General features: G+C 30.1%; 1 protein-coding gene across 3 annotated transcripts in view; it reads left to right on the top strand.

The window, feature by feature from the left end:
• LOC118202927 (leucine-rich repeat-containing protein 49-like) overlaps positions 1-26,003 on the top strand; it is a 65,254-nt gene that overhangs the window by 18,843 nt on the left and 20,408 nt on the right. For 2 of the 3 annotated variants that reach the window (XM_035375143.2, XM_035375140.2), the window contains 8 exons: positions 1,125-1,197; positions 2,449-2,715; positions 3,228-3,330; positions 8,895-9,098; positions 10,282-10,348; positions 13,274-13,417; positions 16,855-16,916; positions 18,650-18,797. In XM_035375143.2, the coding sequence (XP_035231034.1) occupies positions 1,125-1,197; positions 2,449-2,715; positions 3,228-3,330; positions 8,895-9,098; positions 10,282-10,348; positions 13,274-13,417; positions 16,855-16,916; positions 18,650-18,797 (1,068 nt within the window). The remainder of the gene's footprint in view (positions 1-1,124; positions 1,198-2,448; positions 2,716-3,227; positions 3,331-8,894; positions 9,099-10,281; positions 10,349-13,273; positions 13,418-16,854; positions 16,917-18,649; positions 18,798-26,003) is intronic. The other variant, XM_035375142.2, reaches the window with a different exon arrangement.

Raw genomic sequence — 26,003 nt, 5'->3', positions numbered from 1 at the left:
AGAAAATGGTTATTTAGTAAAAAAAGTAAAATTTTAAATGCAATAACTACTATATTAACTATTTTGACATAAAAAGTAATGGACAGACACATGTTATTCAAATACAGCAAATTAAATAGAATTTTGATGCTAAATATAATATAAACAAATGCTAATACAACAATATGATTTGGAATATTCAAATTTCACTAATCTTTCACACTATGATATGCCAAAACATGGTACATCACATAAGCCCATATTTTTCACTCTTTGCGATAAACTCATGTCTCACGTCATCCTTTTACCTTTCCAAAATGGAAACTTTGGAGGGGCAGGAGGAAGGTTATCCAAACATAATGGCTTCCAATCTCTACATGAAGAAATATTACTATCATCTTCACTTTCAATGTATTCATTGGTAGAAATATCGGTATTCAATCCCAAAGAACCTAAACTGTATTCCTCATCAACATTTGAATCAGACATTGCAAAACAAGAAAACTTTTTGGTATAAAATTGATGGAAAAACAACTGAAATAACAACCGAAACTAAACATGGGAAAACAAAACTCATTCTCAATACATGTCTTTCTTTGCCTGAGCAGCTAAACACGCTTATGCCTTTCCCCAACTGAAATTGGTGAAAAAGTAGGACAGTATGCCATCTATTATGAAAATAGTGAATTAAGTCTTAAATGAATATCTTAAAACAGAAATGAACTTAGTTTGGGTTTGATGAAATAGAAACACTAATTTTTCTTCTGCCCAGTCATTCAGTTTGGTCATCATAAATACTGCACATAGTAGTTGCCCAAACTGGACTTGGGTGATGCTGGCAAGGGGCATTAATGCGTGTTTATATCACTTGATGAATCCACTCAGAAGTACTGCTATAAATCTCATACACTTGTATATTAACACACGAATATGTGAATTACTGGAAATTATTTTGTTTACAAGTTATCTTATTATAATTCTTAACTGCATCCATCATAATATCTGCGATTCCAAAAGCTGATGAGTGAAAAGTTATTAATCTTCATATTGTAATTTCACTTCACATTTGTTTATAGTCATGTAAATTTATTTAATGGAACTCAGTTTCTTTCATTGAAATAATTTCATAATTAAAATCTTTTCAGACTCCTCCAAAAATTGCATCGAAGTCACAAACATCTAAAGCTTCTCCTAGAAGAAAATTTCAAACTAGAACAGGTTGGTCCTCTTTTTTTTTTTTTACTTGGATTGCAGTTTTTATTTCACTGTAAAGTTACTAGTAATGATTTTAAATTCAGTTATGTTTTAGTTAAGAGGGTTTTCAGAAGGATTGTTCCATCTTCACATACATTAATCTGTTTTTGGATTCATGAATTTTAATCTTGGGTTATAATATCAAAATATAATTGATAAAATAATTTCAATTTTCATTTGCTTTATTAATGTCATTAGTATATTTAGTAAATTTTGAAATTTTCATAAGCAATAATTTTTAATTTCAGTATATTTTAATGAAAGAATTTTTATGTAAATAAAATGAGATGTAATTTATAAAATGTAAGTAAAATTTGAAATAAAAAAGTAGATGTTTAAACTGAATTGCAATTAGTTTATTTTAAAAACTGGAATGAGTCTTTAGATCTTCAACCATCCTAATAATATTTTAAGTTATATGAGTTAATTTTATTCATATTTTTAATGCAAATATTAATAAAAAATTAGCATATGATCAATAATTTTCACAAATTTGGATGTAAAATTGGATTATTTTGTTTATAAGACACTATGGTCCTTAAACTTTACAAAATGTGAGAAACTGGTCTGTTATGTTAGTTTTTTCAACAAAGAAAAAATAAAGTAGGCTGAAACTTAATTTTTTTTTATTGAAGTGCTTACTTTGAAATCAAGAACACTGTTATTAGAAATAAGAATTACATATTTAATTTAAAGGTGCCCACTAAGTAACAATACCAGTTAAGATCTGTCAAATGGCTTTCTGTCTTATTCTGGCATCCACATGACTTCACATAAATGCAAATCAAATAAGTAGTACTAGAGTGCACATCTTGCCAGAAGTATATTGGTGCATAGAAAATGAAGGATTTTCTATGAGAACTTGATATATTTTGTTCTGTGGCAGAAAATAACTATGAAGTCACTGGACGTGTTTAGTAATGATTGTAATGGAAGAACAACAGTTTTATATGTTCTCTTCTGATGAGTTACACTAAAGTTATTGTTATGCAAAATTGTTTAAAATTATTACAGAAACTTAATAAATAAGTTTATTTTCTAATAATTTCACAATTTAAAAATAACCTTAAAAAAAAAAAAAAAAAAAAAAAAAAAGATAGCAGTACCTGATGGCTGATGTCCAAGGAGAAATTTTAATACCTATAACTCATGTTGGATATGATGTTGTTGTGCTAACTTTTGCACTGTTACAGTTAAATGTCTTTCATTTTACAGATGACATAAAAAATGTACAAAGTACGCTAAACCGTAACCAATCCCCATCTCCATCCAGAGGTTCCAGCCGTGCATCTTCCAGTCCGGTTTCCTCTACATCTTATGTCTCTGATGCCTGCACTTCACTATCGAAGGTAGAAGATGCAACAACTGCCACATCAACATCTATTTCATCTTCTCCTGTCAATGCTGGACCGTCCTCATACAGAGCTCAATGGGTCCTGGCGAGAAAACTTTCGGGAAGATCCCGCTTTAGTGAATTACAAGGTAAAGCATAATTCTTATTCTTAAGATAAAAAATACCACTTTTCCTAGATATAAATTTTTTTCATTTTAGCCTCCCTGCCCCAAAAAAATTATAAAAATGTTGGAAATATTACTATACAACTAATTGATAGCCTTAACTGTTTTTTACTCTTTTCTCTCTCTTTTTATTCATTTATTTTTACACTTTTTTATATTATAAATCTTTTTTATCACATATTAAAAAAACATTTAAATTTCAAAACATTATCGTTTGCTTATTTTTGATGATGACATTTAAAAAACATTTAGATTAAAAAAATAAAGGACATTTTAATTTCAAAACATTATAGTTTGTTTATTTTTGATGATTGATAAAGTGGTGTGTTATTAAACTAATTATTTAAACTTTTTAATTTTAAGATTCTTATTTGTAATTTTGGTTTTTTTGTGTGTTTCTTTTATTGTCATGTTACTTGGATGCAGTGTGATAAATATAATCAACATATTTTCATTCAGAAGTATCTGTTCTGTAGGGAAATCTAAGGTAGCTATACGTATAGCAGATGATGGGAGAATTTATGCTAAACGGTCTTCTGAAGAGAGGACACTTGATCCAGATCGTCTTTCTATAGAAAGGTAAATTTATAGCGATGCCAGATTTCATGTTGTCTATATATCATTCATATTAGTAAGGACATAAGTAAAATTTTTGTAAATCGTTTTAAATAGAAAGACAGTTCTTTTATTTATGGAGAAGTAGTTGTGCTATGTTCTTAAGAAATGGTACTAGAATTAGAGAAAAATATACTAAAAGATTTACCTGTTTCCTTTATGCGTTTTATAGATGCATTGTTATTTTTTTTTAACTTGGCAGATACTTTTAGTAATTATCAAAATTTAAATGTTTGTTTTTAAAGAAACGTTTAGAAATGAATTGTTCATTAATGGGTACTGGGATAGAGGATCCCTTATGGAATATTCAACTGTATTCATTTCCTTAAATTGTTGGTTATTCGGTGCTTGGTAATACACCACGAACATCTATTAGCATTTTTTGGTGACAAAAATCTGGGTTTTTAATCTCTGATGGGTATCAAACAAATTATTATTTTTTGCAGTTTGTTTCTGCCTCTTTATAAACTTGGTAAGTAAGAAGATGAGTGATCATGAGCTATACCAAGTTGCCACTTATTCCTTCATTTTCATGATCCTTGTTCGTGTTCCACTGTTTGCATGAAGATGGCCAATTTAGGATTGATATTGGCATTAAAGAGGAAAAAACATTCCTCCCCAAAAGACATTCACAAGGGAAGAAAAGAAATAAAATTGTAATCTTTATGGAAGAATCTGGAACAATACCTAGGTTTGCTAATGCTAAAAACCAGAGTTATGAGTGATATTTTTGGTTACGTATTGGTGGATACTGGGTAACCAATAAGTAGCCTCATTTTTCTGAAATGTTTTAATCCAAAATCTGCTAATATTTTTGATGAGTATGGAAGCTTAAAAAGTTGATTAGTTAGTAAAGATGGAGATTGTCTTGATAGGTGCTCACAGTGAATCGAAATATGGAGAAAAGTTGGCATGTCCTTTCAGAAAAAGTCTGATTCAGATTGTGTCAAAATACCTATATTAGAACAATGCTATATATAAATTTAGTATGTATCGTAAATTGCGGTTTCGAGACATGAAAAACATAATTTGAATTTCGTCAGTCGGCCCAGTAGAACAAGAGATATAGAACTGTCTCATTTTTGGGGGGGGGGCACAGTGTACAAGCAAAAAAGGGAAAAAAAGTCCTACACTTGACCATTTAAAAGATGTAATTTGAATGCAAGAATTCTAATAAACCTCTGAATTCATAGCAGCAGACTGGCTGTCAAAAGACTGTAAATGATTTTGACAAGAGACATTTCAAGCAACAAGTGTGCATGACTTCTCTAAATGAATCAAATTTCAATTTTGGAGTTTCTGCTAAGACTGATACTCCCTATATAATATTTTAACTATCTATGTTCAGCTTGAAGGCCATCATAACACAGAACCTTGTACCTTGCCTAGACTTGAGAATACCAACAGAGGAGTTGGACAAACAAAATGAGTAGTATAGTCTGACAAATCATATTTCTTGGGCAGATAGATGAGCCCATAGTGGTGAAAATTCTTGAACACAGAATTCATCATGTTAGGAAGTATAGGCTCGTGGTGGCTTCATAATAGCGCAAAATGTATTGAGCTAGCTTAAATTGAAAATCCATCATGTGTGTCTAAAATATTCTGTAATGAACAAAAGTTATATTAATGCTATGTGAGTGGCTTACAAACTTTCATTCATGAATGGAATTGATAAGTTTGGTCTTTACGAACAAGACAATGTGCACAACTGTACGTGCTTACCTTACCTATTTATGGCTTGAATGAGTATCGGTTTATGGAATTCCCTGTTTATTCAATAAATATCAACGTATCAGCCCAATTTGAAAAGCCATGCAATATTCCATTCAAAAAAGAGGTCTACTACCTGGGAGCATTATATAATTATGGACTGTTCCTCAGAAGGCATGACTTCTTTGCCTACATTACATCTGTGTAGGAAACCTATCATACATATTTAATATTTATGAATATTTTTATAGTTTAGAAATCACATTTCTTTAAAGACTATTGGAAAAATTATCTTGTTTCACACAATTTTCTGTAAAATAAATAAATAAAAGAAAATAAAAATATTAAAAGAAAATCTGAAAAGAAAATAATACAGTGCGATAACATTTGGTGGCAACAGTTTGAAAAGTGATTTGGACATTTAAAGTGATTCGATGCAGAATGCCTTTTCGAGACTAATAGAAAGGACCATTTGAATATGGGATAGACTTTAATAAAATCTATCTCATATTCAATTGGTAGCAAACCATGTGCAAACAAAAGCAAAAAATCAGAAAGAGAATGTTTTACATGTTTTGATTTTTGAACTCAGTCCACTTAAATAGAAAACACTTTTTATTAGATTTTTAAGCTTTTCTGATTTCTTATGGTTTCGAGGCTACAATTTTGTTAAACCTGTTTTATTCCGGCGTGTATGGATTCAAATTTTCATATGTCATTATATTTTTTCATGTGATGGATTGCTTGTATTTTCATGGTTTGTCTTTTGGACATGGTCTGCTCAAAATAAAATAAAATAAAAATAAAAATAAATAAACCTGAAAGGTTTCAGATTTTAAATTACGTCTAAAGGGATGTTTTTTTAACGTTTTGTGTGTTGCCTTTATTTATTAAATATCATGTTCTACGTACTCAAACAACTTTAATACTCACTGTGGTCACAAGATAAAACACAAAAATGTAAAAATTCAAGTAAAACTTATTCTTTGTATCCAGTGAGACTTAAAATAATACAAAACAATTTATCACCTTTGGTGCTTTAATCGCTTTTTGGAACCTTAAAGTATATTAACTGGGTTACAACCCCTGGAACTCTACACGAAACTATGACACTAACTGCATCAAACAGAGCCTGACTAACATGCAACACTTGCCAACCATGCCTGGCCTTACAGGTTAGTTCTAATCAGCAGGTCTCTCTCTAGACAAGCAGCAGTGGTGAAAACATTTAGTCTTTTGTTATGAATCATGCTGATTATGATCTTACTTTTCATTTTAACCTATGCCGTTTGACATAAAAATCTATGTGCTACTTACTAAACCTCTAGACTGATTAAGTATGTGATAAAATTAGATATAAAAAAAAATCAACATAAAGCTAACTGTTAGTAAAACATAAATGTCACTTATCTTCTTTCAAATATGTCCAACTATCATAAGTGTAAAATATTAAACACTACTTGATAAATTGCATAAAGTTTATTTTATTCTCAAACTTATTAATTAATTAATTTGTGTACTTAAGGATCTATTTTATTTTTAGGATGGTATTTCAAAAGTGAAATTCAGGCATAGATAATATTTTTAATTGAATTTATTCAGTTCCCATTTGCTCATAGGTCCTTAATTTTTTTCATTCATGGTCCTTAAAAGTCCTTAAAAGTACTTATTTTCCATGTGCAGAAATGTGTATGATCCCTGTTTTACATAATGTACCTGAAAATGGATAAAGATAAGACAGTATAGACAAAGAAAAAAGGGAAACGTTTCGACGCATTCTTTTTATTATAGAAACGCTCATTTTACTTGCTTTCTACATAAGTAACGTCATTTCATCTGTTACTTATGGGGCCACACAAAATTTCGTAAATGCAACACCCTGAAGGAAGCATGCAAATAACATGAAATTTACAACATGCATTAGCAGAGGTGAGATATGCAAATGATTAGAATTTCAGCTCAGAACGCACATCACGCATGCCTGTGGCGCCACTTTAAAGTAAGGAGGCTTGGAGTTTTCGACAATTTCAAGTTCAGCAATTGTGTTTTTCTTGTGGTTAAAAAAAAAAAAAAAAAAAAAAAAAAAAGATCAATTAAGTAAGTAAACAGCAATCATCGTTTGATCAAGTATCTGAGTTCAACAGAGGAAGGATAGTGGCCTTCAGTGAGTGTGGATCATCTTTCAGGGAAATTTGTAGTCGTGTTGGACGAAACCAAACAACTGTAATGCGGATATGTGACTGTTGGATGCTGGAAGGTACAACGGACCGACGTGTTCGATCGCATCCACCTCAGTGCACCACTTCATGTGATGACAGGAACATTGTGTGCATGGCAGTGATAGATCGCTAAGTCACATCACGAACATTAGCACAGCACATACAGTCTATAATGCATCATCCAGTGTCTGCGTGTGCCATTCGATGCCGTTTACAGCAGAGTGGTCTGTTCACAAGACGTCCATTGCTTCGTCTACCCTTGACACAGAACCACAGACCGCCAATGGTGCGATGAAAGAAGGATGTGGATGGCAGAATGGAATGAAATTGTCTTTACTGGTGAGTCACACTTCTGTCTGCAACACCACGATGGCTGGATTTGAGTCTGGAGACACAGTGGAGAGAGGATGCTGAAGACACCGTGGAGAGAGATGCGTTATGCACCGCCACACTGGTCCTGCACCGGGTATTATGGTATGGGGTGGTATTGGATATCACTCTCGCACTCCTCTAATACGCTTTGCCGGTACTTTAAACAGCCAGCGCTACGTCTCCGAGGTTTTGGAGCCAATTGGCCTTCCTGACCTTCAGGGCTTGCCCACAGCCATATTTCAACAGGATAATGCGCGACCAAACGTGGCACACATTGTCCAAGAGTTCTTCGTCAATTGCCAGATTGAATTGCTTCCTGGCTGGCTCGCTCTCCAGATCTTTCGCTGATAGAAAACATGTAGTCGATGGTTGCTAAACAATTGACTCAGATTACATCCCAAGCTGCCACACCAGATCAACTTTGGCAACGCGTAGAAGCTGCTTTGTCTGCTTACCACAAGAACACATACAAAGTCTCTTTGAATCAATGCCGAGGCGTGTGGCAGCGGTGATCTCCAGCAACGATAGCTACTCTGGCTACTGATTCTGGAAGGAACCACACTTCACAGAAGTCTATAAATTTAATCAATTGATACTTGGTCAACATGTGATCTACTAAATAAATTTTTTTGTGTTATCTCTTGTCTTTCTCGGTGTTGCAATTTGGGTGGCCAGCAGTGTATTATGGGGTCCTTGGGGTCGCAAAAAAAATCTCAGTGATAAAAAAAAGGGTCGCGACTGAAAAAAGTTTAAGAAACCCTGCTTTACATTGTTAAATATATGTGAGCTGTATATTCTGAGGTTAGTTAGAGTGTTTCTGTATGAGGCAAAACACCAGACTGTCTGTAAATTAGTTACCAATCTTTTTATTTGAAAATGTGATGCATTTTTATGTTTAGTTTCCATTTAAAGTATTTTCAAATTATATGGAAAGTAAAACCAGACAAGATTAAAATTTAACTGTTTATTCCTCTTTAATTACTGTATTTCTGTAAGTTCAATATTAACTTATTTTTTTTAATTTTATGTTTCTGGAATTTTACCAAATTTTATTAAAATAAGTCTTTTGTTAGATAATCTGGATCACAAGCATCTTGCAAGTTGCAGTTATCAACACCTAGTGTATTGAAATTTATATATATATATATTAAACTTTATTTTAAGTGTGTATGGAATCTGTATACTTTGTGTTCTGCTGTTTAATGCACTGCACCCTTGTTTCAGAAGTAATTTGACACATTGCCCAGTCATTGAAGGCGAAGACCAACTTCATTTACTCAGCCTACAGCAAAATCAAATATCAGTTATTGAAAACTTGGAGTTGTTTTCAAATCTTAAGTTCCTTGATCTATCAGATAACTTAATAGAACAGATCAGTGGCTTGGATAGTTTGTTTTCTCTAAGAATGCTCACACTTGCAAGAAACAGGTAATTTTGGCTTTGCTTTTAAAAAAGAAATAACTAATTTATCTTTATTCACGTTTAAAGTTTTACTAAGAAATAATTGTTAAATAGTTTATATTTTTGGTATAATGAGCAAATATGAATCAATCTAATGAATTATGAATATGCTACATTTTCAGTTTTATTTTTGTAGTAGGATTTTGTGCTTAATGATCACTGCTGATCCATTAAGTTTTTCAATTAATTTCAACATTAAACATTTAAAGTTTGCATTTTGGAATTATTAACATTCAAATTAGTCTGAAATATTACAATTATAAGCATTGTTATTTTTAAGTAATTAACTCTGAATGGAGCTTACATAAATTTAGGTTGAGAACACAGGCATTTCTACCTTTTTGACTAGGAGAAAGTATGTATTTTTTATTAAAATAATTAACTTGCTTTCAAAATATCAAGAATAATCTTCTGTGTCTCTAGGATTCTTACTATTGCACTCTAAAATGTTAAATTGAAAGTACTTCTAATCACTTGTAAGATATTTCAAATACAAATAAAGAAAATCTTGATTTAAAGTGAAAAAAATTAAAAAATAGAAAAAGAAATAATTATATCTAGAATATAACTTACTGTGAATTAATTCTCACTTTACAATTTACAGTGAAAATGTTAGTCAATCTAAAATCATAAAATTAGCAACAATTCTTTTAATTCTGTTTTAATAATGCAATTTATTTTTAAGTATTTTAATAAAACTTCCTTTTGGATGCATTAATTTAAAAATTCTGGCTTACACTTTTAAGTTTTTTAACATTCTCAGTTTCCAAAAAATATTTGTACTGTTTGTATTAATTATTTGCTTAATTTAATAAATAAAATCTCAGCTGCATTAGTGCTGAATTAGAGTTTGAAATTGCATGAAAAGTGCAAATAATTGTTGAAACTAAAATGGAAAAGGAAAAAAGAAATTTACATGTTTCACTGCATCATCATCAGGATGTTTGTGAAACAAAAGAAGTAGATGCATAAAATTAGCTTCTGAACTAACAACTATCGTTACCACCACTTGTTGCTGCTATCAGCGGGCAGTTGGATTGAGTTTAAAACTACTTTGTATTTATTCATATTTATATAGAGAGATATGCAGAGAGGCAAGGTTAGGTAGATAGATTTTGTTCTAATTAATGATATTATTTTTTTGATTTAGAATCCGGTATATTGATGGACTTCAGAGTTTGCACCATCTGGATTCTCTGGATTTAAGTGGAAATGAGGTATTATTTTGGCATCCTTTTGAAATTTGTAAGTTGTTTATTGTGATGCTGTTATGGCATGGAGGTTGCATTTATATTTTATTATTGCTCATGTTTTATTCTTTTTAATTTTTACATTGAAAATTATTGCTGTGTTAATCTGTTAACTCATATATAAAATGTAATTATGAGATAGAGGACTTAAAGGATTTTAAAAACAAGTGCAGGGATACTTAAGATAAGAGAACAGAGAAGAAAAGTTTTCAGACGGTGCCGCTGATTTAAATACATATTTTTTTCATAATAGAACAAGTTTTGATACACATAAATGGATTCATACAGCATTCCTTAATTCTTTAATTAGCAAAATGCACTTCACAATTTTATACAGCTTACATCTTAGACAAAAGACGAAGTGGAAAGCAAATGCTGCCTGGCTAGCAGCTAGGCAAAACAGGAAAAAAAAGGGGGGGGGGTTCCACAACAGTAGCAGTATTATTTATAGCCTTGATTTCTTTGTTTAAATTTTGAGCTATCCACAATGCAGGACAATTGGCATGAATGAATTAATTTGGAAAGATGCATCCCTGAAAAACTATTATAAACAATTTTGAATAGAAAGGGGAATTGGCCAAATTAAAATGTAGAATAAAAAAAAACTATTCCCAAATTGAAGAGAATAATTTTGAGTGACTTATTTTATCTTATATATTCCTCCATTCAAAGAGAAAAAAGTGACAGAAAATTCTTTTAATAAAAACATTAGATAGCCAGCAGAACAAGAGAAATATAATTTTGTACAAAGTCATAAAATTTGTATCTAAATTTTGAATATAATACTTTTAACCAATGAATGCAAAATTTGAAGTTCTATTGAAATTTTCAGTCCTATTTTAACACTTTGCAAGTTCATTTTTTTGTGAAAGTATTGTAAAGACTTCCCTAATTTTTTCAAGAAATAATTGTAAAAGTGCACAGTTCTTGAAATCTTTGTGTGAATATCATAATGGTCCTTGGCATGAAAGACTTTTATAAAAATTGTGTTAGTCGATATAAAGCCATTTTTTTTTCCTAATTCATATTCATAAAATTATATTACAGCGAAATTAATTATTTACTCATTATAAACATTACACATTTTTTTATTATAAAGCAATGTCACATAAACTTAAGAAATTAATAACATAGAAAACTAAGGAAAAACAATACAATAACAGTGATAAAAATGAGCAGGTCCTCAAAAAACTACTTGTTTATGACTATGGGATGCTTACATATAATAACAATTAAAAACCTCCATACTTTATACAAGATAAGTGGCTTTTAGCATTGTATAAATATTTCAAAATTATTAATTATGATTTATGGCCCTAAAATTCTTTAGATAATGCAACTAAAATAAAAATAAGTATACAAAAACTCAAATTCAAATTAAGACAAGTAACTTGTGTATTCAAATTAGGTCTTACAAATTTAGTAAATAAAAAGAAATTTTACATTACCCTACAATAATAATTAAAAAAAAAAAAGAAATGTTAAAAAGGAAAGTTCAGATTTTTATTATTATAACTTGTATTTTAACATCATTTACAGTGTATTACTGAATTTAGGTTTTTTATTATTATTATGACATTTTCAATTTTCTTATTTTACACCAAACTGTAAGACCACACAGCTTTCTCCCGGTATACAAACATATCCATTATTAGGCAAGTTCACCTTAATTAATTTATGATTAACCACCAATGGTTAAAAGAATGCTTCAGCAGTTAACTTACAAAGGCCTCTGTTTCTTGTATGAAGCAAATCGATTTTTTTTTAACTAGACCAATCATTCCTTATATAAAAAATAAAATAATGAGAAGAAAAAAATTAATTTTTTTTCATAATATGGAAGCCTACAAAGCATATCTATAATCTACTTAGTTATTACTTATAATCTTTCTTTCCATACAATTATTAATTAATGTTGACATTATTTACCAAATTCTATACCAGTTTTTCAAAATTATTTCATTTATTTTTCATATTAACATCATTCTCAAAATAATTATAAAATTCTTAGCAGTAATCAAGAATTTTCAACATAAATTCAAAAGTATAATTATTTATCTTGATAATTTTCCCTTAAATATTTTTTAAAATCTTAAAATTCTTTATTTGCTGTAGTAAATCAGATTAAGACTTATATTCAAAATTTACATAAAATTTTTTATAATATTTCCCCAAATTGTGTTTCTCTTGTTCTGCTAACACCCTAATGTTTTTATAAAAAGGCTTTTTTATAAACATTTTTCTATTTGAAGGGGCAAGATGTAAGATATAAAATATGTAACTCAAAATTTTCAGCTTAAATTTGGCAACAGTTCAATTATTCCCCATTTTAATTTGGCTATCTCCCCTTTTTGTTCTAAATCATTTATATTAGTTTTTCTGGACTGCATCTTTGCAAATTAATTCATTCATGCCTGTTTATGCAAACCATCTGCATTGTAGATGGCTGTCATCCAATCGCAGAGCTCAAAATTTAAACAAAAAAAAAAAAAAAAAAAAAAAAAAAAAAAAAAAAAAAAAAAAAAATTCAAGTGTATAAATACTTTTGCTACTTTTGTGCAGAACTTTTTTCTTTCTCTACTTTGCCTCTCTGCTAGCCATGCAGAGTTTGCTTTCCACTTCGAAGCTATACAAAACTGTAGGGTGTATCTTGCATCCACATGATGCTATGTGAATCTGTTTACATATATCAAAGCTTGTTCTGTTATGAAAGTATGTGTTTAAATCAGTGGCCAGCTCTGAAAGCTTTTCTTCTCCTTTTTCTCTTCTTAAGTATTCTTGCAGCTGTTTTTGTAATCTGAAGATATTTACAGAATTATTTTAATTTTTACGTAGAAAAATACTGATTTTTTTTAATAAATAAACCCATATATATATAATACTTTTTTTTAGGTCAAAGAAATTAGTAACATAAATCACCTTTACGAGCTGAGGTTATTGAATCTATCATCAAATCAGCTGACTCAAATGAGTGGTTTGAGAGGGCTGAAATCTTTAGTAGAACTGAATTTATCAAAAAATTTTATAATAGAAGTGGTAAGTGTATTTATCTTTGTGATTTTTATTAATATTAAATTTACAAGATTGTTTTACAATATTCATCTCATGCTTTCATTTTTTTTAATTTGATAAAAAATTTTAAAGTGTTAATTCATGTTGTAATATTTCACTTTTTGAATTTTGAATATAATTTTTTATTTTTAAAAGCTATTTTAAGATCATTAAATATTTATTTTCTACTTTAAATTGTTTCTACAGTACATTTCCATGAAAGCCATACATCTTGATTTTTTTTATATAAATACAAATATAATTAATTTTTATATAAATATAAATACAAATTTTTATATAAATATAAATTATAATTTTTTGTATAAATATAAATACAAATATACAATTTGGTTGTATTTTCTTGGGGCCAGGTGGTGGTGTTTTCTCTTCTGGCAATCATTGCCTTTAAAACCATTGCTTGCACATCATGCCTTTTTAATTTGTCAGTTTTCTTTTTGTTTGTTTCTGTTTACTGCAATGGATTTAATGAGTTTAGCTTTGCCCATGACATAAAAAGCAACTTTTCTAATTTTTTTTTTTTTTTTTTTTTTTTTTTTTTACTGAGGAAGATTGTGTTTGAATAATCAGCTCATGAAATTAAAACACAGCTGAGAACCAAAATGGCTATACAGTCTTCATTCATCCAACAAAAAAAAGGTGTTTGAATACAAACATGTTTTTGGATTCTGCTACTGTCATATGGTTCATTTACATTTGATGTCAAGAGTTAACATATGTAGAATTTTGTGAATTACAGCTTCAAATGAATCACACACAATGGTTGATTAGAATAATTACAATTAATATTACTTGTCGACTTTATGCATTATAACAACTGTCTTGATAGAAGTCATCAAATTTTCAGAATGTGCCAAGTTGAGGCAACCGTATTCATAACCGTTCTTCAGGCAACCATGCTCATAACAATCTTTCACCCAAGCAGCGTTGCCATTTTCATACGTGTTCTTAATGCTGTATTTTTTCAAATTCCAATGGCCTTTAATAAATAAACTGTGAAATTTTCTGCTTGTAATACTTTTTTGATTTTTAAAATATGCAGTTGTGGAATTTTCTGGCAATATAAGAAATTTCAGTAAACTGCAGAAATATAAAATCACCTCCCCCCGGATTTCTAAAGGAACATCGAGGAAATGTGTTTAGTAGATATATGATGTTTCCAAGGTTTTGCACGATACTGAGTCTGTGCAATTCTCTGATGTTTTTAAGTAAAAAGGGAGTGCTGTGTGCTTGGTGAGATAAACAATGCAAAAATATTGCAGAAAGATTTGGAGGGTGAATGTGTTTTATTTTTTGAATGTATCACATAATCCTTATTTAATAATTAAAATTTGTATTTTAAATTGCTAAAGTATTTGGCTTTTCATATGTTGTTAATATTTGCCAACTTACAATAAATAACGATAGTTAGAAAATCTTTAAGGGGAAAAAGTCTCAAAAGCCACTAACCTGTGTACTAACTTTTACTTTTTCATGTGTAAAAAATCACCAGATTGTACCAAGATGTATCAGTATGTAAATACCTCTACCTGTTCCTAGTTTACTCATCCTAATGTTAAAATTGATAGATACAACAAATTGTAGAAAGGGAAGAGAAAATGAAAAGTAACATTCAAGAAGGAAAAGTTACATTGACCATCTTCTTTCTCCATAAGAGTATTTTAGAAGACTGTATTGTGAAACTACAGAGTATTTCGCCCTTTCTGTTCCCAATTAGTCCATGCCAACTTTAATGGCTTTAATAGAGGAAAATGTCATAGATGGATCTATTTATATTTTTTAACTGCTAAAGTGGACATTAATCTTCCAAAGTAAGAAATAAGAACATTTCAAATTTTATGCAGTAAATCAAAGTTTATGGCACATAATAATAATCATGACAGTTTATATTAGATTATTATTAATAATAAATTGAAAATTACATATTTTGCTGTGTAAAATCAAATTAAAAGAATTAAATTATAATTATTTAATTTTACAGCTTTTACTTGAAATATAATATTTTGTATAATAATTCTCATCAAAATTATGCACTTTATATGCTGATTAAAACTGAACTGTATGTTAACTTTCACACATCTGAAGTATGTACAGTCAAAAGTCGTTAATTCGGACACCCATAATCCGGAATGATCTATAATCCGGACCTCAAAGTTACAAACTTTCTGCGCATGCGTCATGCGCGTAAGACCTTTACGGCTGCGAATAAGCTTGTGCGTGTGCGCAAAATACGTTTACAAGTGCACGTTTAAAGTATAACGGACGGTATAAGGTAAGCTAAAATTATCTAATTATCTATTTCAGTTAATGTTGTAGATTGCATTGTTCCTTAATCTTTGAATTGGGTCCGGCTTATTATTTTTTGCAAACTGTTAGAGCAATTTTATAAAAGTAAGCTTGAACTTTCGATTATGTCAAATAGAATTTCTGATATACATTTACTAATATGTAAATGATTACAAAGCGAAAGTATATTTTGAAGTTCATTAAACAAAAAGTGGAATTGCTGCAAAAAATGGATAAATGCATATCCTTTGTTTATCTAAACTTTAACGTTTGTTTATCTAAACTTTAACGTTTGTTTATCTAAACTTTGTTTATCTTTAATGCTGCAGCGGGCGCGCAATGAATTGGAAGTTGATCTGTCAGCACTATCCTTATCTTCAGGGTAGATGTTTTTATTTTATTTGGCTTATAATTCTTTACTGAATGTAGTATTTCATCTCGATGTACTCCATCTTTGATATGATTTAAATCAAATTCCTCATCATTATAATTCGCTTCCGATAGCGAAGAAAGTGACAGAGGTTATTGAAAATGAAAATATTTCAATTGACAAATTAGTCGGTAGACACAGCAATTATAGGACTTGAACAGCGGAACTTTGTAACTGAACAAGAAATTATGTCTGTTTATAGAATTAAAGAGAATGTATTATCATGTAAAAAACGAAGCAACTTAAACAACTTACATTGAAAGAAATGTTTAATAAAGTAAACAAATAAATATTAAGCTTTTTTTTTTGTAAATTTTGATACCCTTTATATCATAATTGTTCTTTATTTCATAAATTACGGTTTCATATTTTTAATTTTATAATTTCTGCATGCCATCTTACCAGATTTAAACTGATGATCTATAATCCGGAAAAATCGATAATCCGGAATCGCCGAAGTCCTGACGAGTCCGGATTAACGACTTTTGACTGTATTTGATGCTGTATCTTACTAAGTCAAATGCTATGATTATCTCAACAAATATACTGTTGAAAACTATATAGGATTTTAATTGCTATTAAAGCATCTGAAATTAATCAGGTATTTTGTGTTATATTAAGGAAGCAAATATTTATTAAAAATTAGATTATTGAATTTTTAGAATTAAATATTTTCAATTTATTTCAGTGTGAAGTGGATGTGTTGCCTCGTTTGCAAAGGCTTTATTTATCACAAAATTCAATAGAAGGGTAAATATATATATAACAAATTAATTTTATGCTTTCTTAATTGTTTATTAAATTATAGATAATGAATAATTATTTTATTATTTATAATTTTATGTGCAGCTTCATTATACATAAATAGAATAAATTTTACTTTTAAGGCTTTTTATCTATATTAGTATATTATTATTTATTGCTATATTGATGTGAACTTTATGGTCATATACTTTCAAATTAAATGAATTGTACTCTTCAGAGGGGGAGAGATTAAAATTTAAAACGTGGAACTTTTTTACAATAAATTGAGTTATTGTTAATACAATTAAATCTGTTTTAATCAACATTTCCTGCTAATAGACAGCTTCAGGATTCTCAGACCTTAAAAGCTGAAGACCAGTGCATTCTCATTTAGTAGACATGCCTTGGTAATAGACGAAAGCCTTGATCCTGTGAGTTGCCAGCTAATAGGAAATTCGATTGTACCTTTAAGGACCAGTTTGTTTGCTTTATTGTTAACCTCAATCCCTACATGTTTTGTAATATAAGTAAAAGAGAAACTGCAAAATTTCATATGTAGAATATAAACAAATAGTTATTTTTATGAGAAATTTAGTGAAATATCTTACTTAATGTACTAGTAGCTTTTTATTCTTCTATACATGCCATATCTTGTATCTTATTATGGTTCAGAATCATTCATTCTTAATAGACTGACTTCTTGCACAATGTTGTGTTACGAGAGCTTAAAGAATCATATTAAAGTTCTGTCTATTTGCCAGCTTGAGTACTTCTGAATATATATCAGCAATATTTGCCAAGGAAAAAACTAGATGTATTCAAGAAATCTGCATATGAAATGGAATTTTTTTTCCCCTTCCCTGAAACTATTTTAAAATGTGTTGCTAGAACACAAATTTGTCATGATTGCAAGTGTTTGTTACCAAGAGATACAAATTTCTATTTTTACCATGTAAGCACTGGTTACAAAAAAGCACAAATTTTTGTTTCCTGATGCTGAAAGAATTAAGTATGTTTCAAGAGAATTTCTCTGGTGTAAATATACATGTATGCAATTTTAACAGGTAGCTTTTCACTGTGTTATTGCTTGATTGCAGATTGATTAAAAATGCAATGTTGTAATTTACTCTTGAATATATTGCATTTAAAATTTGTATTACTGTACAGAATTACATAATCTCTTTCTGTCAATCTTTTTTATGTGTGCTGTATTATAGGCCTGCATAATCTACATTAGTTCTGTAGATGAACATGTTTTTGCTGTCACATTTAACAAAATTAACATTTTTTAAATTGCTTTGGCATGCCATTTGTAGCTTAATGCTCTGCAATATTTCATTCTTTTTTCCATGACTTTAAACGTAGGTCATGCAAAAAAGAATGAAATATTTACTTGGTTACTTGATGAATAAAAGAAATTTACTTGGTTAGCTCATCAATGACTGAAATGCTCATTTTCTGCAGGAATATAATTTTTTATAAATGCATATAACTTGAGTTTACATAAAAAAAATTACTTTGCCAAAAAAAAGGGGGGCAGATTTAAATTTACTATGAAACTTTCTATATTCAATACCATAGAACATTGATTTCTTTTTATAAATAATGAATGCTCATTAAATTCAATTTTTGTAGTAGTCCATTTACTAATGTAAAATATGCTTTTAAAAACTCATGTAAGTATCAGAATATTGCCCACAACACTTCAGTGTGAAGTTTATGTGTTAAATTGCTTCTAGGTTTGAAGATATGTACTGTGTGAGCAACGTTCCATTACTTTGTGATTTAACTTTAGAAGGTTGTCCTATAACTACACACCCAAATTATCGTCACCTCATCCTGTATAATATTCCACAACTGAAGGTTCTGGATACAAGACGAGCTTTGGTACAGCCATTAACTAAGTCACATTTTCAAATATTTTACAAGATGCAGGATTATTATAAAAACTGAGAACTATTTAAATGCTGGTGTATCCCAAGATTCAAGCAGTATTCCTTTTAATGTGAATAATACTGGCACTTAAATTTTTGTAGTTGTTAATTACCTGATCTTAAGGGGAGAAATGTAAACAGGATTTTAAATTAATGAACAGTTGAGTAGTACTATGCTGATGAACAACTAGTGGAGTTTTGTCTTTTTTCTATAAAGCTGGAGAAATAATAGGGGTATTCATCTAAAATGTGATTTAGGTCTTTAACTGGTTTCACATTTGTGCTAACAAGTGCACTGCGAAGAAAAAAAAAGTTCTATATCTCCCGTTCTACTGGGCCGATTTGCGAAATTCAACTTGTGTTTTTCATGTCTCAAAAGCACGCCTTAATGATATGTATTAGATTTATACATAGCATTATTTTAATATAGGTCTTTTGACGCAAGATCCAACTTTTTCTGAAATGACAATTTTTTTCATGTTTCGATTCTACAACTCAAATTATGCTAAAAGTTCTGTAAAAATCGCACGAGTAGTTTTTAAAAAATAAGCTCTCAAAGTTTTAGCTCCTCAATGTTAATTGAATTTATGTATATTTATTAATATATCTCTTTTTTTTTTGATTAAACTTACTCTATTCCTTCTTCCAGAATTCGAAATTTAGGCTTAATCCAAATATAATTTGCAATTTTTTTAATTTATTTTAAAAATTTGTATTTTTAAGTATTTTTTATAAATTTTTTGAAACAATATTTGTATTATAACCAATAAAATTTTTAACATCATTTTAAAGTAGATGTATTTCTAGGCACACCTGCCAAAAATTAGTTTTTTTATTCAAAATTTCCTGAGATATACGTGAAATTACATTTTAGCACATTTTGAAGTTTGTCGTATTTAATATAAGCAATAATAACGAAAATATGGCTAAGCCACATCTTCGTTATTTTGCACTTTGTTAAAATTATTTGAAAGAATGAATGATGCCAAGATAAATTTTTAAACTCCTCCATAAACCGAAAATTACAAAATATCTAGGCATAATTGAGTCATAGAATCGAAATATGAAAAAAAAAAATTGATATATTATTTCAGAAAAAGTACAATTTTGTGTCAAAAAACCTATGTTAGACTAATGCTATGTATAAATCTAATATGTATCCTAAATCGCACTCTCAACACATGAAAAATGCAATTTGAATTTCGTCAATCGGCCCATTAGAACGGGAGATACAGATCTGCCCCCTTTTTTTTGTGCGTAGTGTACTTCTCTGTTATATTTCATTAAATAATAAGTAATCATTACGACAAATGTGTACTGCTTGGTCAAGGTTCCCATTTACTAGAAAATCAAGAAGTCAGAAAAATAAAAAATGGTCTGGCAAAATATGAAATTTTTTTAAAAACAGATGAGAAATTGAAACTTTATCTAAAAAGGGAGGAAAAAATAGAGAACAGTCTTCTTAAGGAATAAAAAATTCATATATTAAATAATAATCAACAAATAAAAATTTCCAAAAGAGAGCTAATGAAGAGTTTTGTAATCTTTGTTTTTCATACAGAAAGTAATATTTGATATAGTTTTATCGTCCCATTACTTTCCTTTCTACTTTAGGGTGATTTTTCATTATGTTAAACAATTACAGTAATTAAACACTTTTTTTTTAATCCAGCGTAAATCTCAGTTTCATTTTGAAGCAATATGAGTAATATTTAATATTAATGATGAGATGCTATAAATTTCTTTAACAGAATGTGTAATCCTCTGCCCACCCCTATGTGATATTTTTTATAAAAAAAGACCACTTCTGTTTTTGAAGAGTTTAGATGCAAATTTTATGCAAATGTATTTTACATTTGCTTTATAATGATAATATCTCATTGTTATGAAAGTTTTCTATAAAAAAATGTTCTTATTAAAGTTAGGGGAAAAAACAAGCTTAAAACTAGTACCTTTAATGTGGGTATTAATCACTGCTTAAATCTATGATCTTTTGCCAACATTTTGATAGTTTTTCAAAGGCTTTGCCCAGATACTTGGTAACTGTGAGTCCAAAAACATATCAACCTCCTTTTGGTTCTTTATGACTGTTTCTTAAAGTAGACTGTATTAATAGCTCAAAGTTTTATAATCTTAAAACATTACAGCATGCAAATTTGTGCCTTTTTAATTCAAAATATATTTATTTAATTTTAATCTTTGTACATATGTAGGGTTATTTAGAATTCATGGAACAAATTTTAAAGGTGGTTGAACACATTATAACACTTTTCTTACAGGAGTGTATAGGTACGAGTAATATGTTAAAGCATAAACATAAGAAATAAGACATGAAAGGAAACAAGTTATTTAATTACAGCATAATTGACAAATGCTTCTTTACAGCAGTTCTTACAATAATTGCCCAATATTGCATTCACCAACAATAATAATACATACTTAGAAGTATCAACAGAGTTATTGGTTTGTATTGTTGCCAGCAGAGTAGTAGAAGGTAGTAAATGGATTGCCACCCATTAACGTTATGCATCTGTAAGAAAGTGCCATTTGCAACTTTGTTGTCACCCACCTTGGAAGATTTCACAACTGCCGAGAAAACAGAGGTGCATGGAACAGGAGGATTGCAAATGGTAACTATGTTTAGAGAGGGAGATGTTCATTTTGACCTTGTGTAAGGCACGAAGAATTATTACATCTATTCCATTTTCACAGAACTAAAACTTTGAAAATGAAAAATACCCTCTGCATGTAGAATTCTGCAAGTGTTTTTTTGCAGCACAGCACATTGCTTCTGATAAATTAATTTCTGGCAATTGTTGCCTTGTGACCATTTTCCAGAACTACAGAAATTTGCTGAGTTATATTTGTCATTTTGAAGCAATGTACAGAAGTTAACAAGCATTTTGATCAACAGAAATGATTAAAAATAAACTAAGTGGAATTAATTAAGAATTTTTTTAAAAAATGCTTTCTTTAACTGATTTAACTCCAAACATTACAGGCTTAACAAAAGAAATGCGTTGCAGAAGCCTGTTTAACTCTTTTGCATCGAGAGAGGACCAGATCTCTTTTCCTTAAACATAGAAAATGCTCGTGTATACGAATTGCTCTTGGAATGCTTTTCCCTCCCCCATGACAAATTGAATACTACGGCGCTAACAATAACCTGCTTAAGTAAAGCGACAACTTCAGTCTTGTGATGCTTTCACCTCGTGTGAAGTTCGCCCTTGGGACAGGATTGCAATTTCGGGCATCAATAGCTAAACATTGACGGCAAACAAAGGAAAAAGAAGGTGCATTAAAATAACAGAACTACTTTTAGTCGCTTCGAAAGAATGATTGACTTGTCATTTTGTAGAGATATTAGGATTTTTTTTAGATGCAGGCAAGATGAAAAATGAGCAATCACCTTCGCCGGGAATCGAACCACAGACCTCTGGAATACCGGCCCAGTGTGCAAAACCACTACACCACGAAGGTATGCTAAGAAGGCAGGAGAAATACCTTATATACTCTCCCTTTTAAAGTGCAACTGGGTTTTTTTAGGGGACCCAATCACCAAATCCTGGGTGTGATGAGTCATCATCCGCAACCCTTTTTTAGTTTGGGAGCCACTTGTAGAGACATCAGGATTTTTTTTGGATGCAGGGAAGATGAAAAATGAGCAATCACCTTCGCCGGGAATTGAACCGTGGACCTCTGAAATACTGGCCCAGCGTGCAGAACCACTACACCACGAAGGCAGGCTAGGAAGGCGGGAAAAATACCTTATAATTTAACAACTCTTGAAAGCAATGAGCAATACAGTAACTCGATGGGGGGGGAAAGCACTAAGTGAGAAATTATTTAGGCATTCGGGCGACCTGCCGATGTCTGAATGCTCGGGCGTTTGGAGTGATGTCAGTGTGAAAAGAAGGTGCATTAAAATAACAGAACTACTTTTAGTCGCTTCAAAAGAATGATTGACTTGTCATTTTGTAGAGATATTAGGATTTTTTTTAGATGCAGGCAAGGTGAAAGTTAATGCTAACCTTTATATGAAATCCTTTTATTTAAAACTGCTAAAAGCATCTATAATACATTATACAATATAATAAATCATTTTATGTATCCATATTATGATATTTCATAAGGGCTGAAAAGGGGTATAAAAATTGTGTGGTGCATTTGAATAAAAAATGAAAAAATTGACATATGAACTGTTAAAGATTGACTATCCTTACTATAGGTAAACTGTTTGTTTCCTTTCATGACTTGAGTTTATGCGTTAATGTATTACATGCTCCCATGTATTTCGATACAAAGAAATATTTGCTATAGTGTCCTCTGCCACCCATCAAAATTTGTCCCATGAGTTCTGAATCACCCTGTATAATTTAGAGCCAAAATAGTTTTATGAAAGAAAATTTTTTTGAAGAAATAGGCCTATAAAAAAGGAAAACTTTATATCAAATCATCTTTATACCCGAAGACATTGGAAGGAATTTATAAATCTTGAGGAACTGAGTTTTGGGATATGCCTGCATAGTATGCACAACTTGTTCAATACTTCATGTATTTACAATAATAATTAAAATGAAAAAATAATAATAATGTATATAATGGTAGGAGGATAAGACAGTATAGTGATGTCAATATCCAGTTGAAAAATTTAAGTTACTTTCTGTGGAAGTTATCATTAATAGCTGAAGTAGGGAATCCAAATTATAATAATCCTGTTAATATAATATCTTTTATAACTATTAATTTTCATTATTATCTAAGCATGCTGTCTAATATTTAACATCTCTAACACTTTAAATTAACTAGCTAATGCTTGCTTCATAGTTTTCTATTAGCTATTTGATTCCTAGATTCACACTATGTATAATCAATTATTCAAAAAGTTATTACTTCATACATTAAGTATCTTATGTATACATGCATACTAATTAAATAATTTTTATTATTTCTGGGGTAAGAAGATTAGTTTTGCAAACTAGGAATTGTTGCTTTAATTCTAGAAAAGATAATTATTGGTAAAAATCTTTTCTTACATATCTTAAACAGAAATATGGAATGTTTCACTTGTGTGAGGTCCTGCATTGTTGTTTATTCTAGACATAAAATACAGATAATCACTTTTGAACAGAACATACTTCAATAAAATCAATGTATTGCATTAAAAAAGTGATCACCTCCTTCTTGTAAATATCTGACAATCCTTGTTTGGTTTTATTGCACTAAGCTGTTTTAAGCTGGTGTCATTAGTTGATTAACCAGACTGAAGATAGAAATGAATCCATAATAAGCAATAAATTCATTCTGTTCTTCAAATTAATTCCTGAAGAGAAGTGAATCATAATCATCTTCAGTGGCACAATAGCCCATAATGGACATACATGTTTTCAGAGAATTCTTACAGTACATTATACATTTGGTTTGGCTTTCAAGTTTGAATATTTACGTTAAATCATTCTTAATGTCCTATAAATGTCTTAATCTGGGTTTTCTGTGCATTCTACTTCCTTTTTGGCTTATGACTAAATATTTTAACAGTTATTTTTTTCCTATAAAGAGGTGAGAGTTTTTTTTTTGGGGGGGGGAGTCAGTTTGCAGATCTTTGAAGCATATGCTAAGCTGGTTCACATGATAGTTTTATTAAATAATGTTTTGGCATTTCTGTTGATTAAGTGGGATTTTAGATATTGAGGCATCAATTTGTAGATACGATTCTTCCCTGTATATTAGTAATATCCTTATTGCAGCTAATTTAAGAACTAGATAATGCTATCTACTTTTGCAAATTTAAACTGATCTTAGTATTTTAACATGCATATAAACCAAACTTGTTTTATTTTAAATCTAATTTTAACTGCATGTGCATTTTGATTCTTTCACAGGTCTGACCTGAGCAGTTTTTTAAAAAAGGTAGAATTAGGCATTATTTAGGCCATAAATGGTCATAAATTTCATTTTATCTGTATTAGTTTTTAAGCCAACATGTCCTGAAGCATTCATAAGAGCCAGATAAAGCTTTTGAGAGAAGTTTATAAAATTAGGTCTGTGTCAACTACATTAGCTAAAATTTGTGAAAACCTTCAAAAATAGTGTCTCACAGTTTTAAACTGCAGTCACAAATTCTCTTTACAAGAGCAAGGTTAAAATGTAGACATGCAAGAGTGACTTTATTTTATTTCAATACTAATATGAAAATAGCTTGAAATATTTCCCTTGATTTTTACATAAGAAGTTTTATCATAGTAAGTATTGTTACCTTAATTAGTTTTCAGGAATTTTAAATTCATACACAGCAGTTTTATAGGTGAGTTTAGTCATATGCTGCTTTAAAGTCCACGAATAAATTATATGTGTCAGTTCTGAATTCCTCTGTTCTGAATTTTGCATTGATATTTGAGCACATTAGTGCAGGCCCGAACACGTCCTCATCTGGAGTCAGCTCATATGAGACCCAGCAATTAAACTTGTACTTCAAGTTTATGTGATACATAGTGCAGCTAATGGCCATGGCACTAGCGTTTAACTCTTCAGCAAGCTCTCAAGTGGTTTCATTCCAATCTTCTTGCAGGCGGACCTCATCAACATCAGTAGGCCAGCCTGAGCACTGTGCTTCTTGAATGTCATAAGCCTTTTTTTTTTAACTTTACCAAACCTTCACAATGTCATATAATACAACATTAGTACCTAAAGCTGAACGTGTGTTTTGGTGACATTCTGTAGCTGACTTTTTGCAACAGAACTGGAAGTAAATGAAATCTGGTAGCATCATAGTTCCATTTCAGACACCTTGTACTTTATGATAGGAATATTTTTTTACAAATTTCGCAACACAATGTTCTAAAGCAAGTCTTTTTCTTTCAGATGCCAAAAATTCTTTGGCAAAATATGATTAAACATGGCAATGTGAACTGTTTGCACAGACAATATTTGGTGGTAGGAAACTTATTAAAACCTGATATATTGCTTAGTATCTGGTTAATGTTGAGTAAATTCAGAAAACATTCAGTATATCTTTTAAACATTTCATCTATTTCAGTGATGATTTCAGCATTTTTATTTTTACGTGTGATAATACCTATTTTGAATTCTTTCCAAGTAGATGTTTCTGTAGAAAGCTTTGGTTTTGTTAATAACTCTGAGGTGTTCAATATCTGTAAGA

This window comes from Stegodyphus dumicola, chromosome 6 (genome assembly GCF_044657685.1).
Source record: "Stegodyphus dumicola isolate Sdum_Otavi_A_Nest chromosome 6, ASM4465768v1".
In the NCBI taxonomy this organism is placed as follows: domain Eukaryota; kingdom Metazoa; phylum Arthropoda; class Arachnida; order Araneae; family Eresidae; genus Stegodyphus; species Stegodyphus dumicola.
Note: the sequence above shows the minus strand (reverse complement) of the source record. Positions and strands in the feature narration are given on the sequence as shown.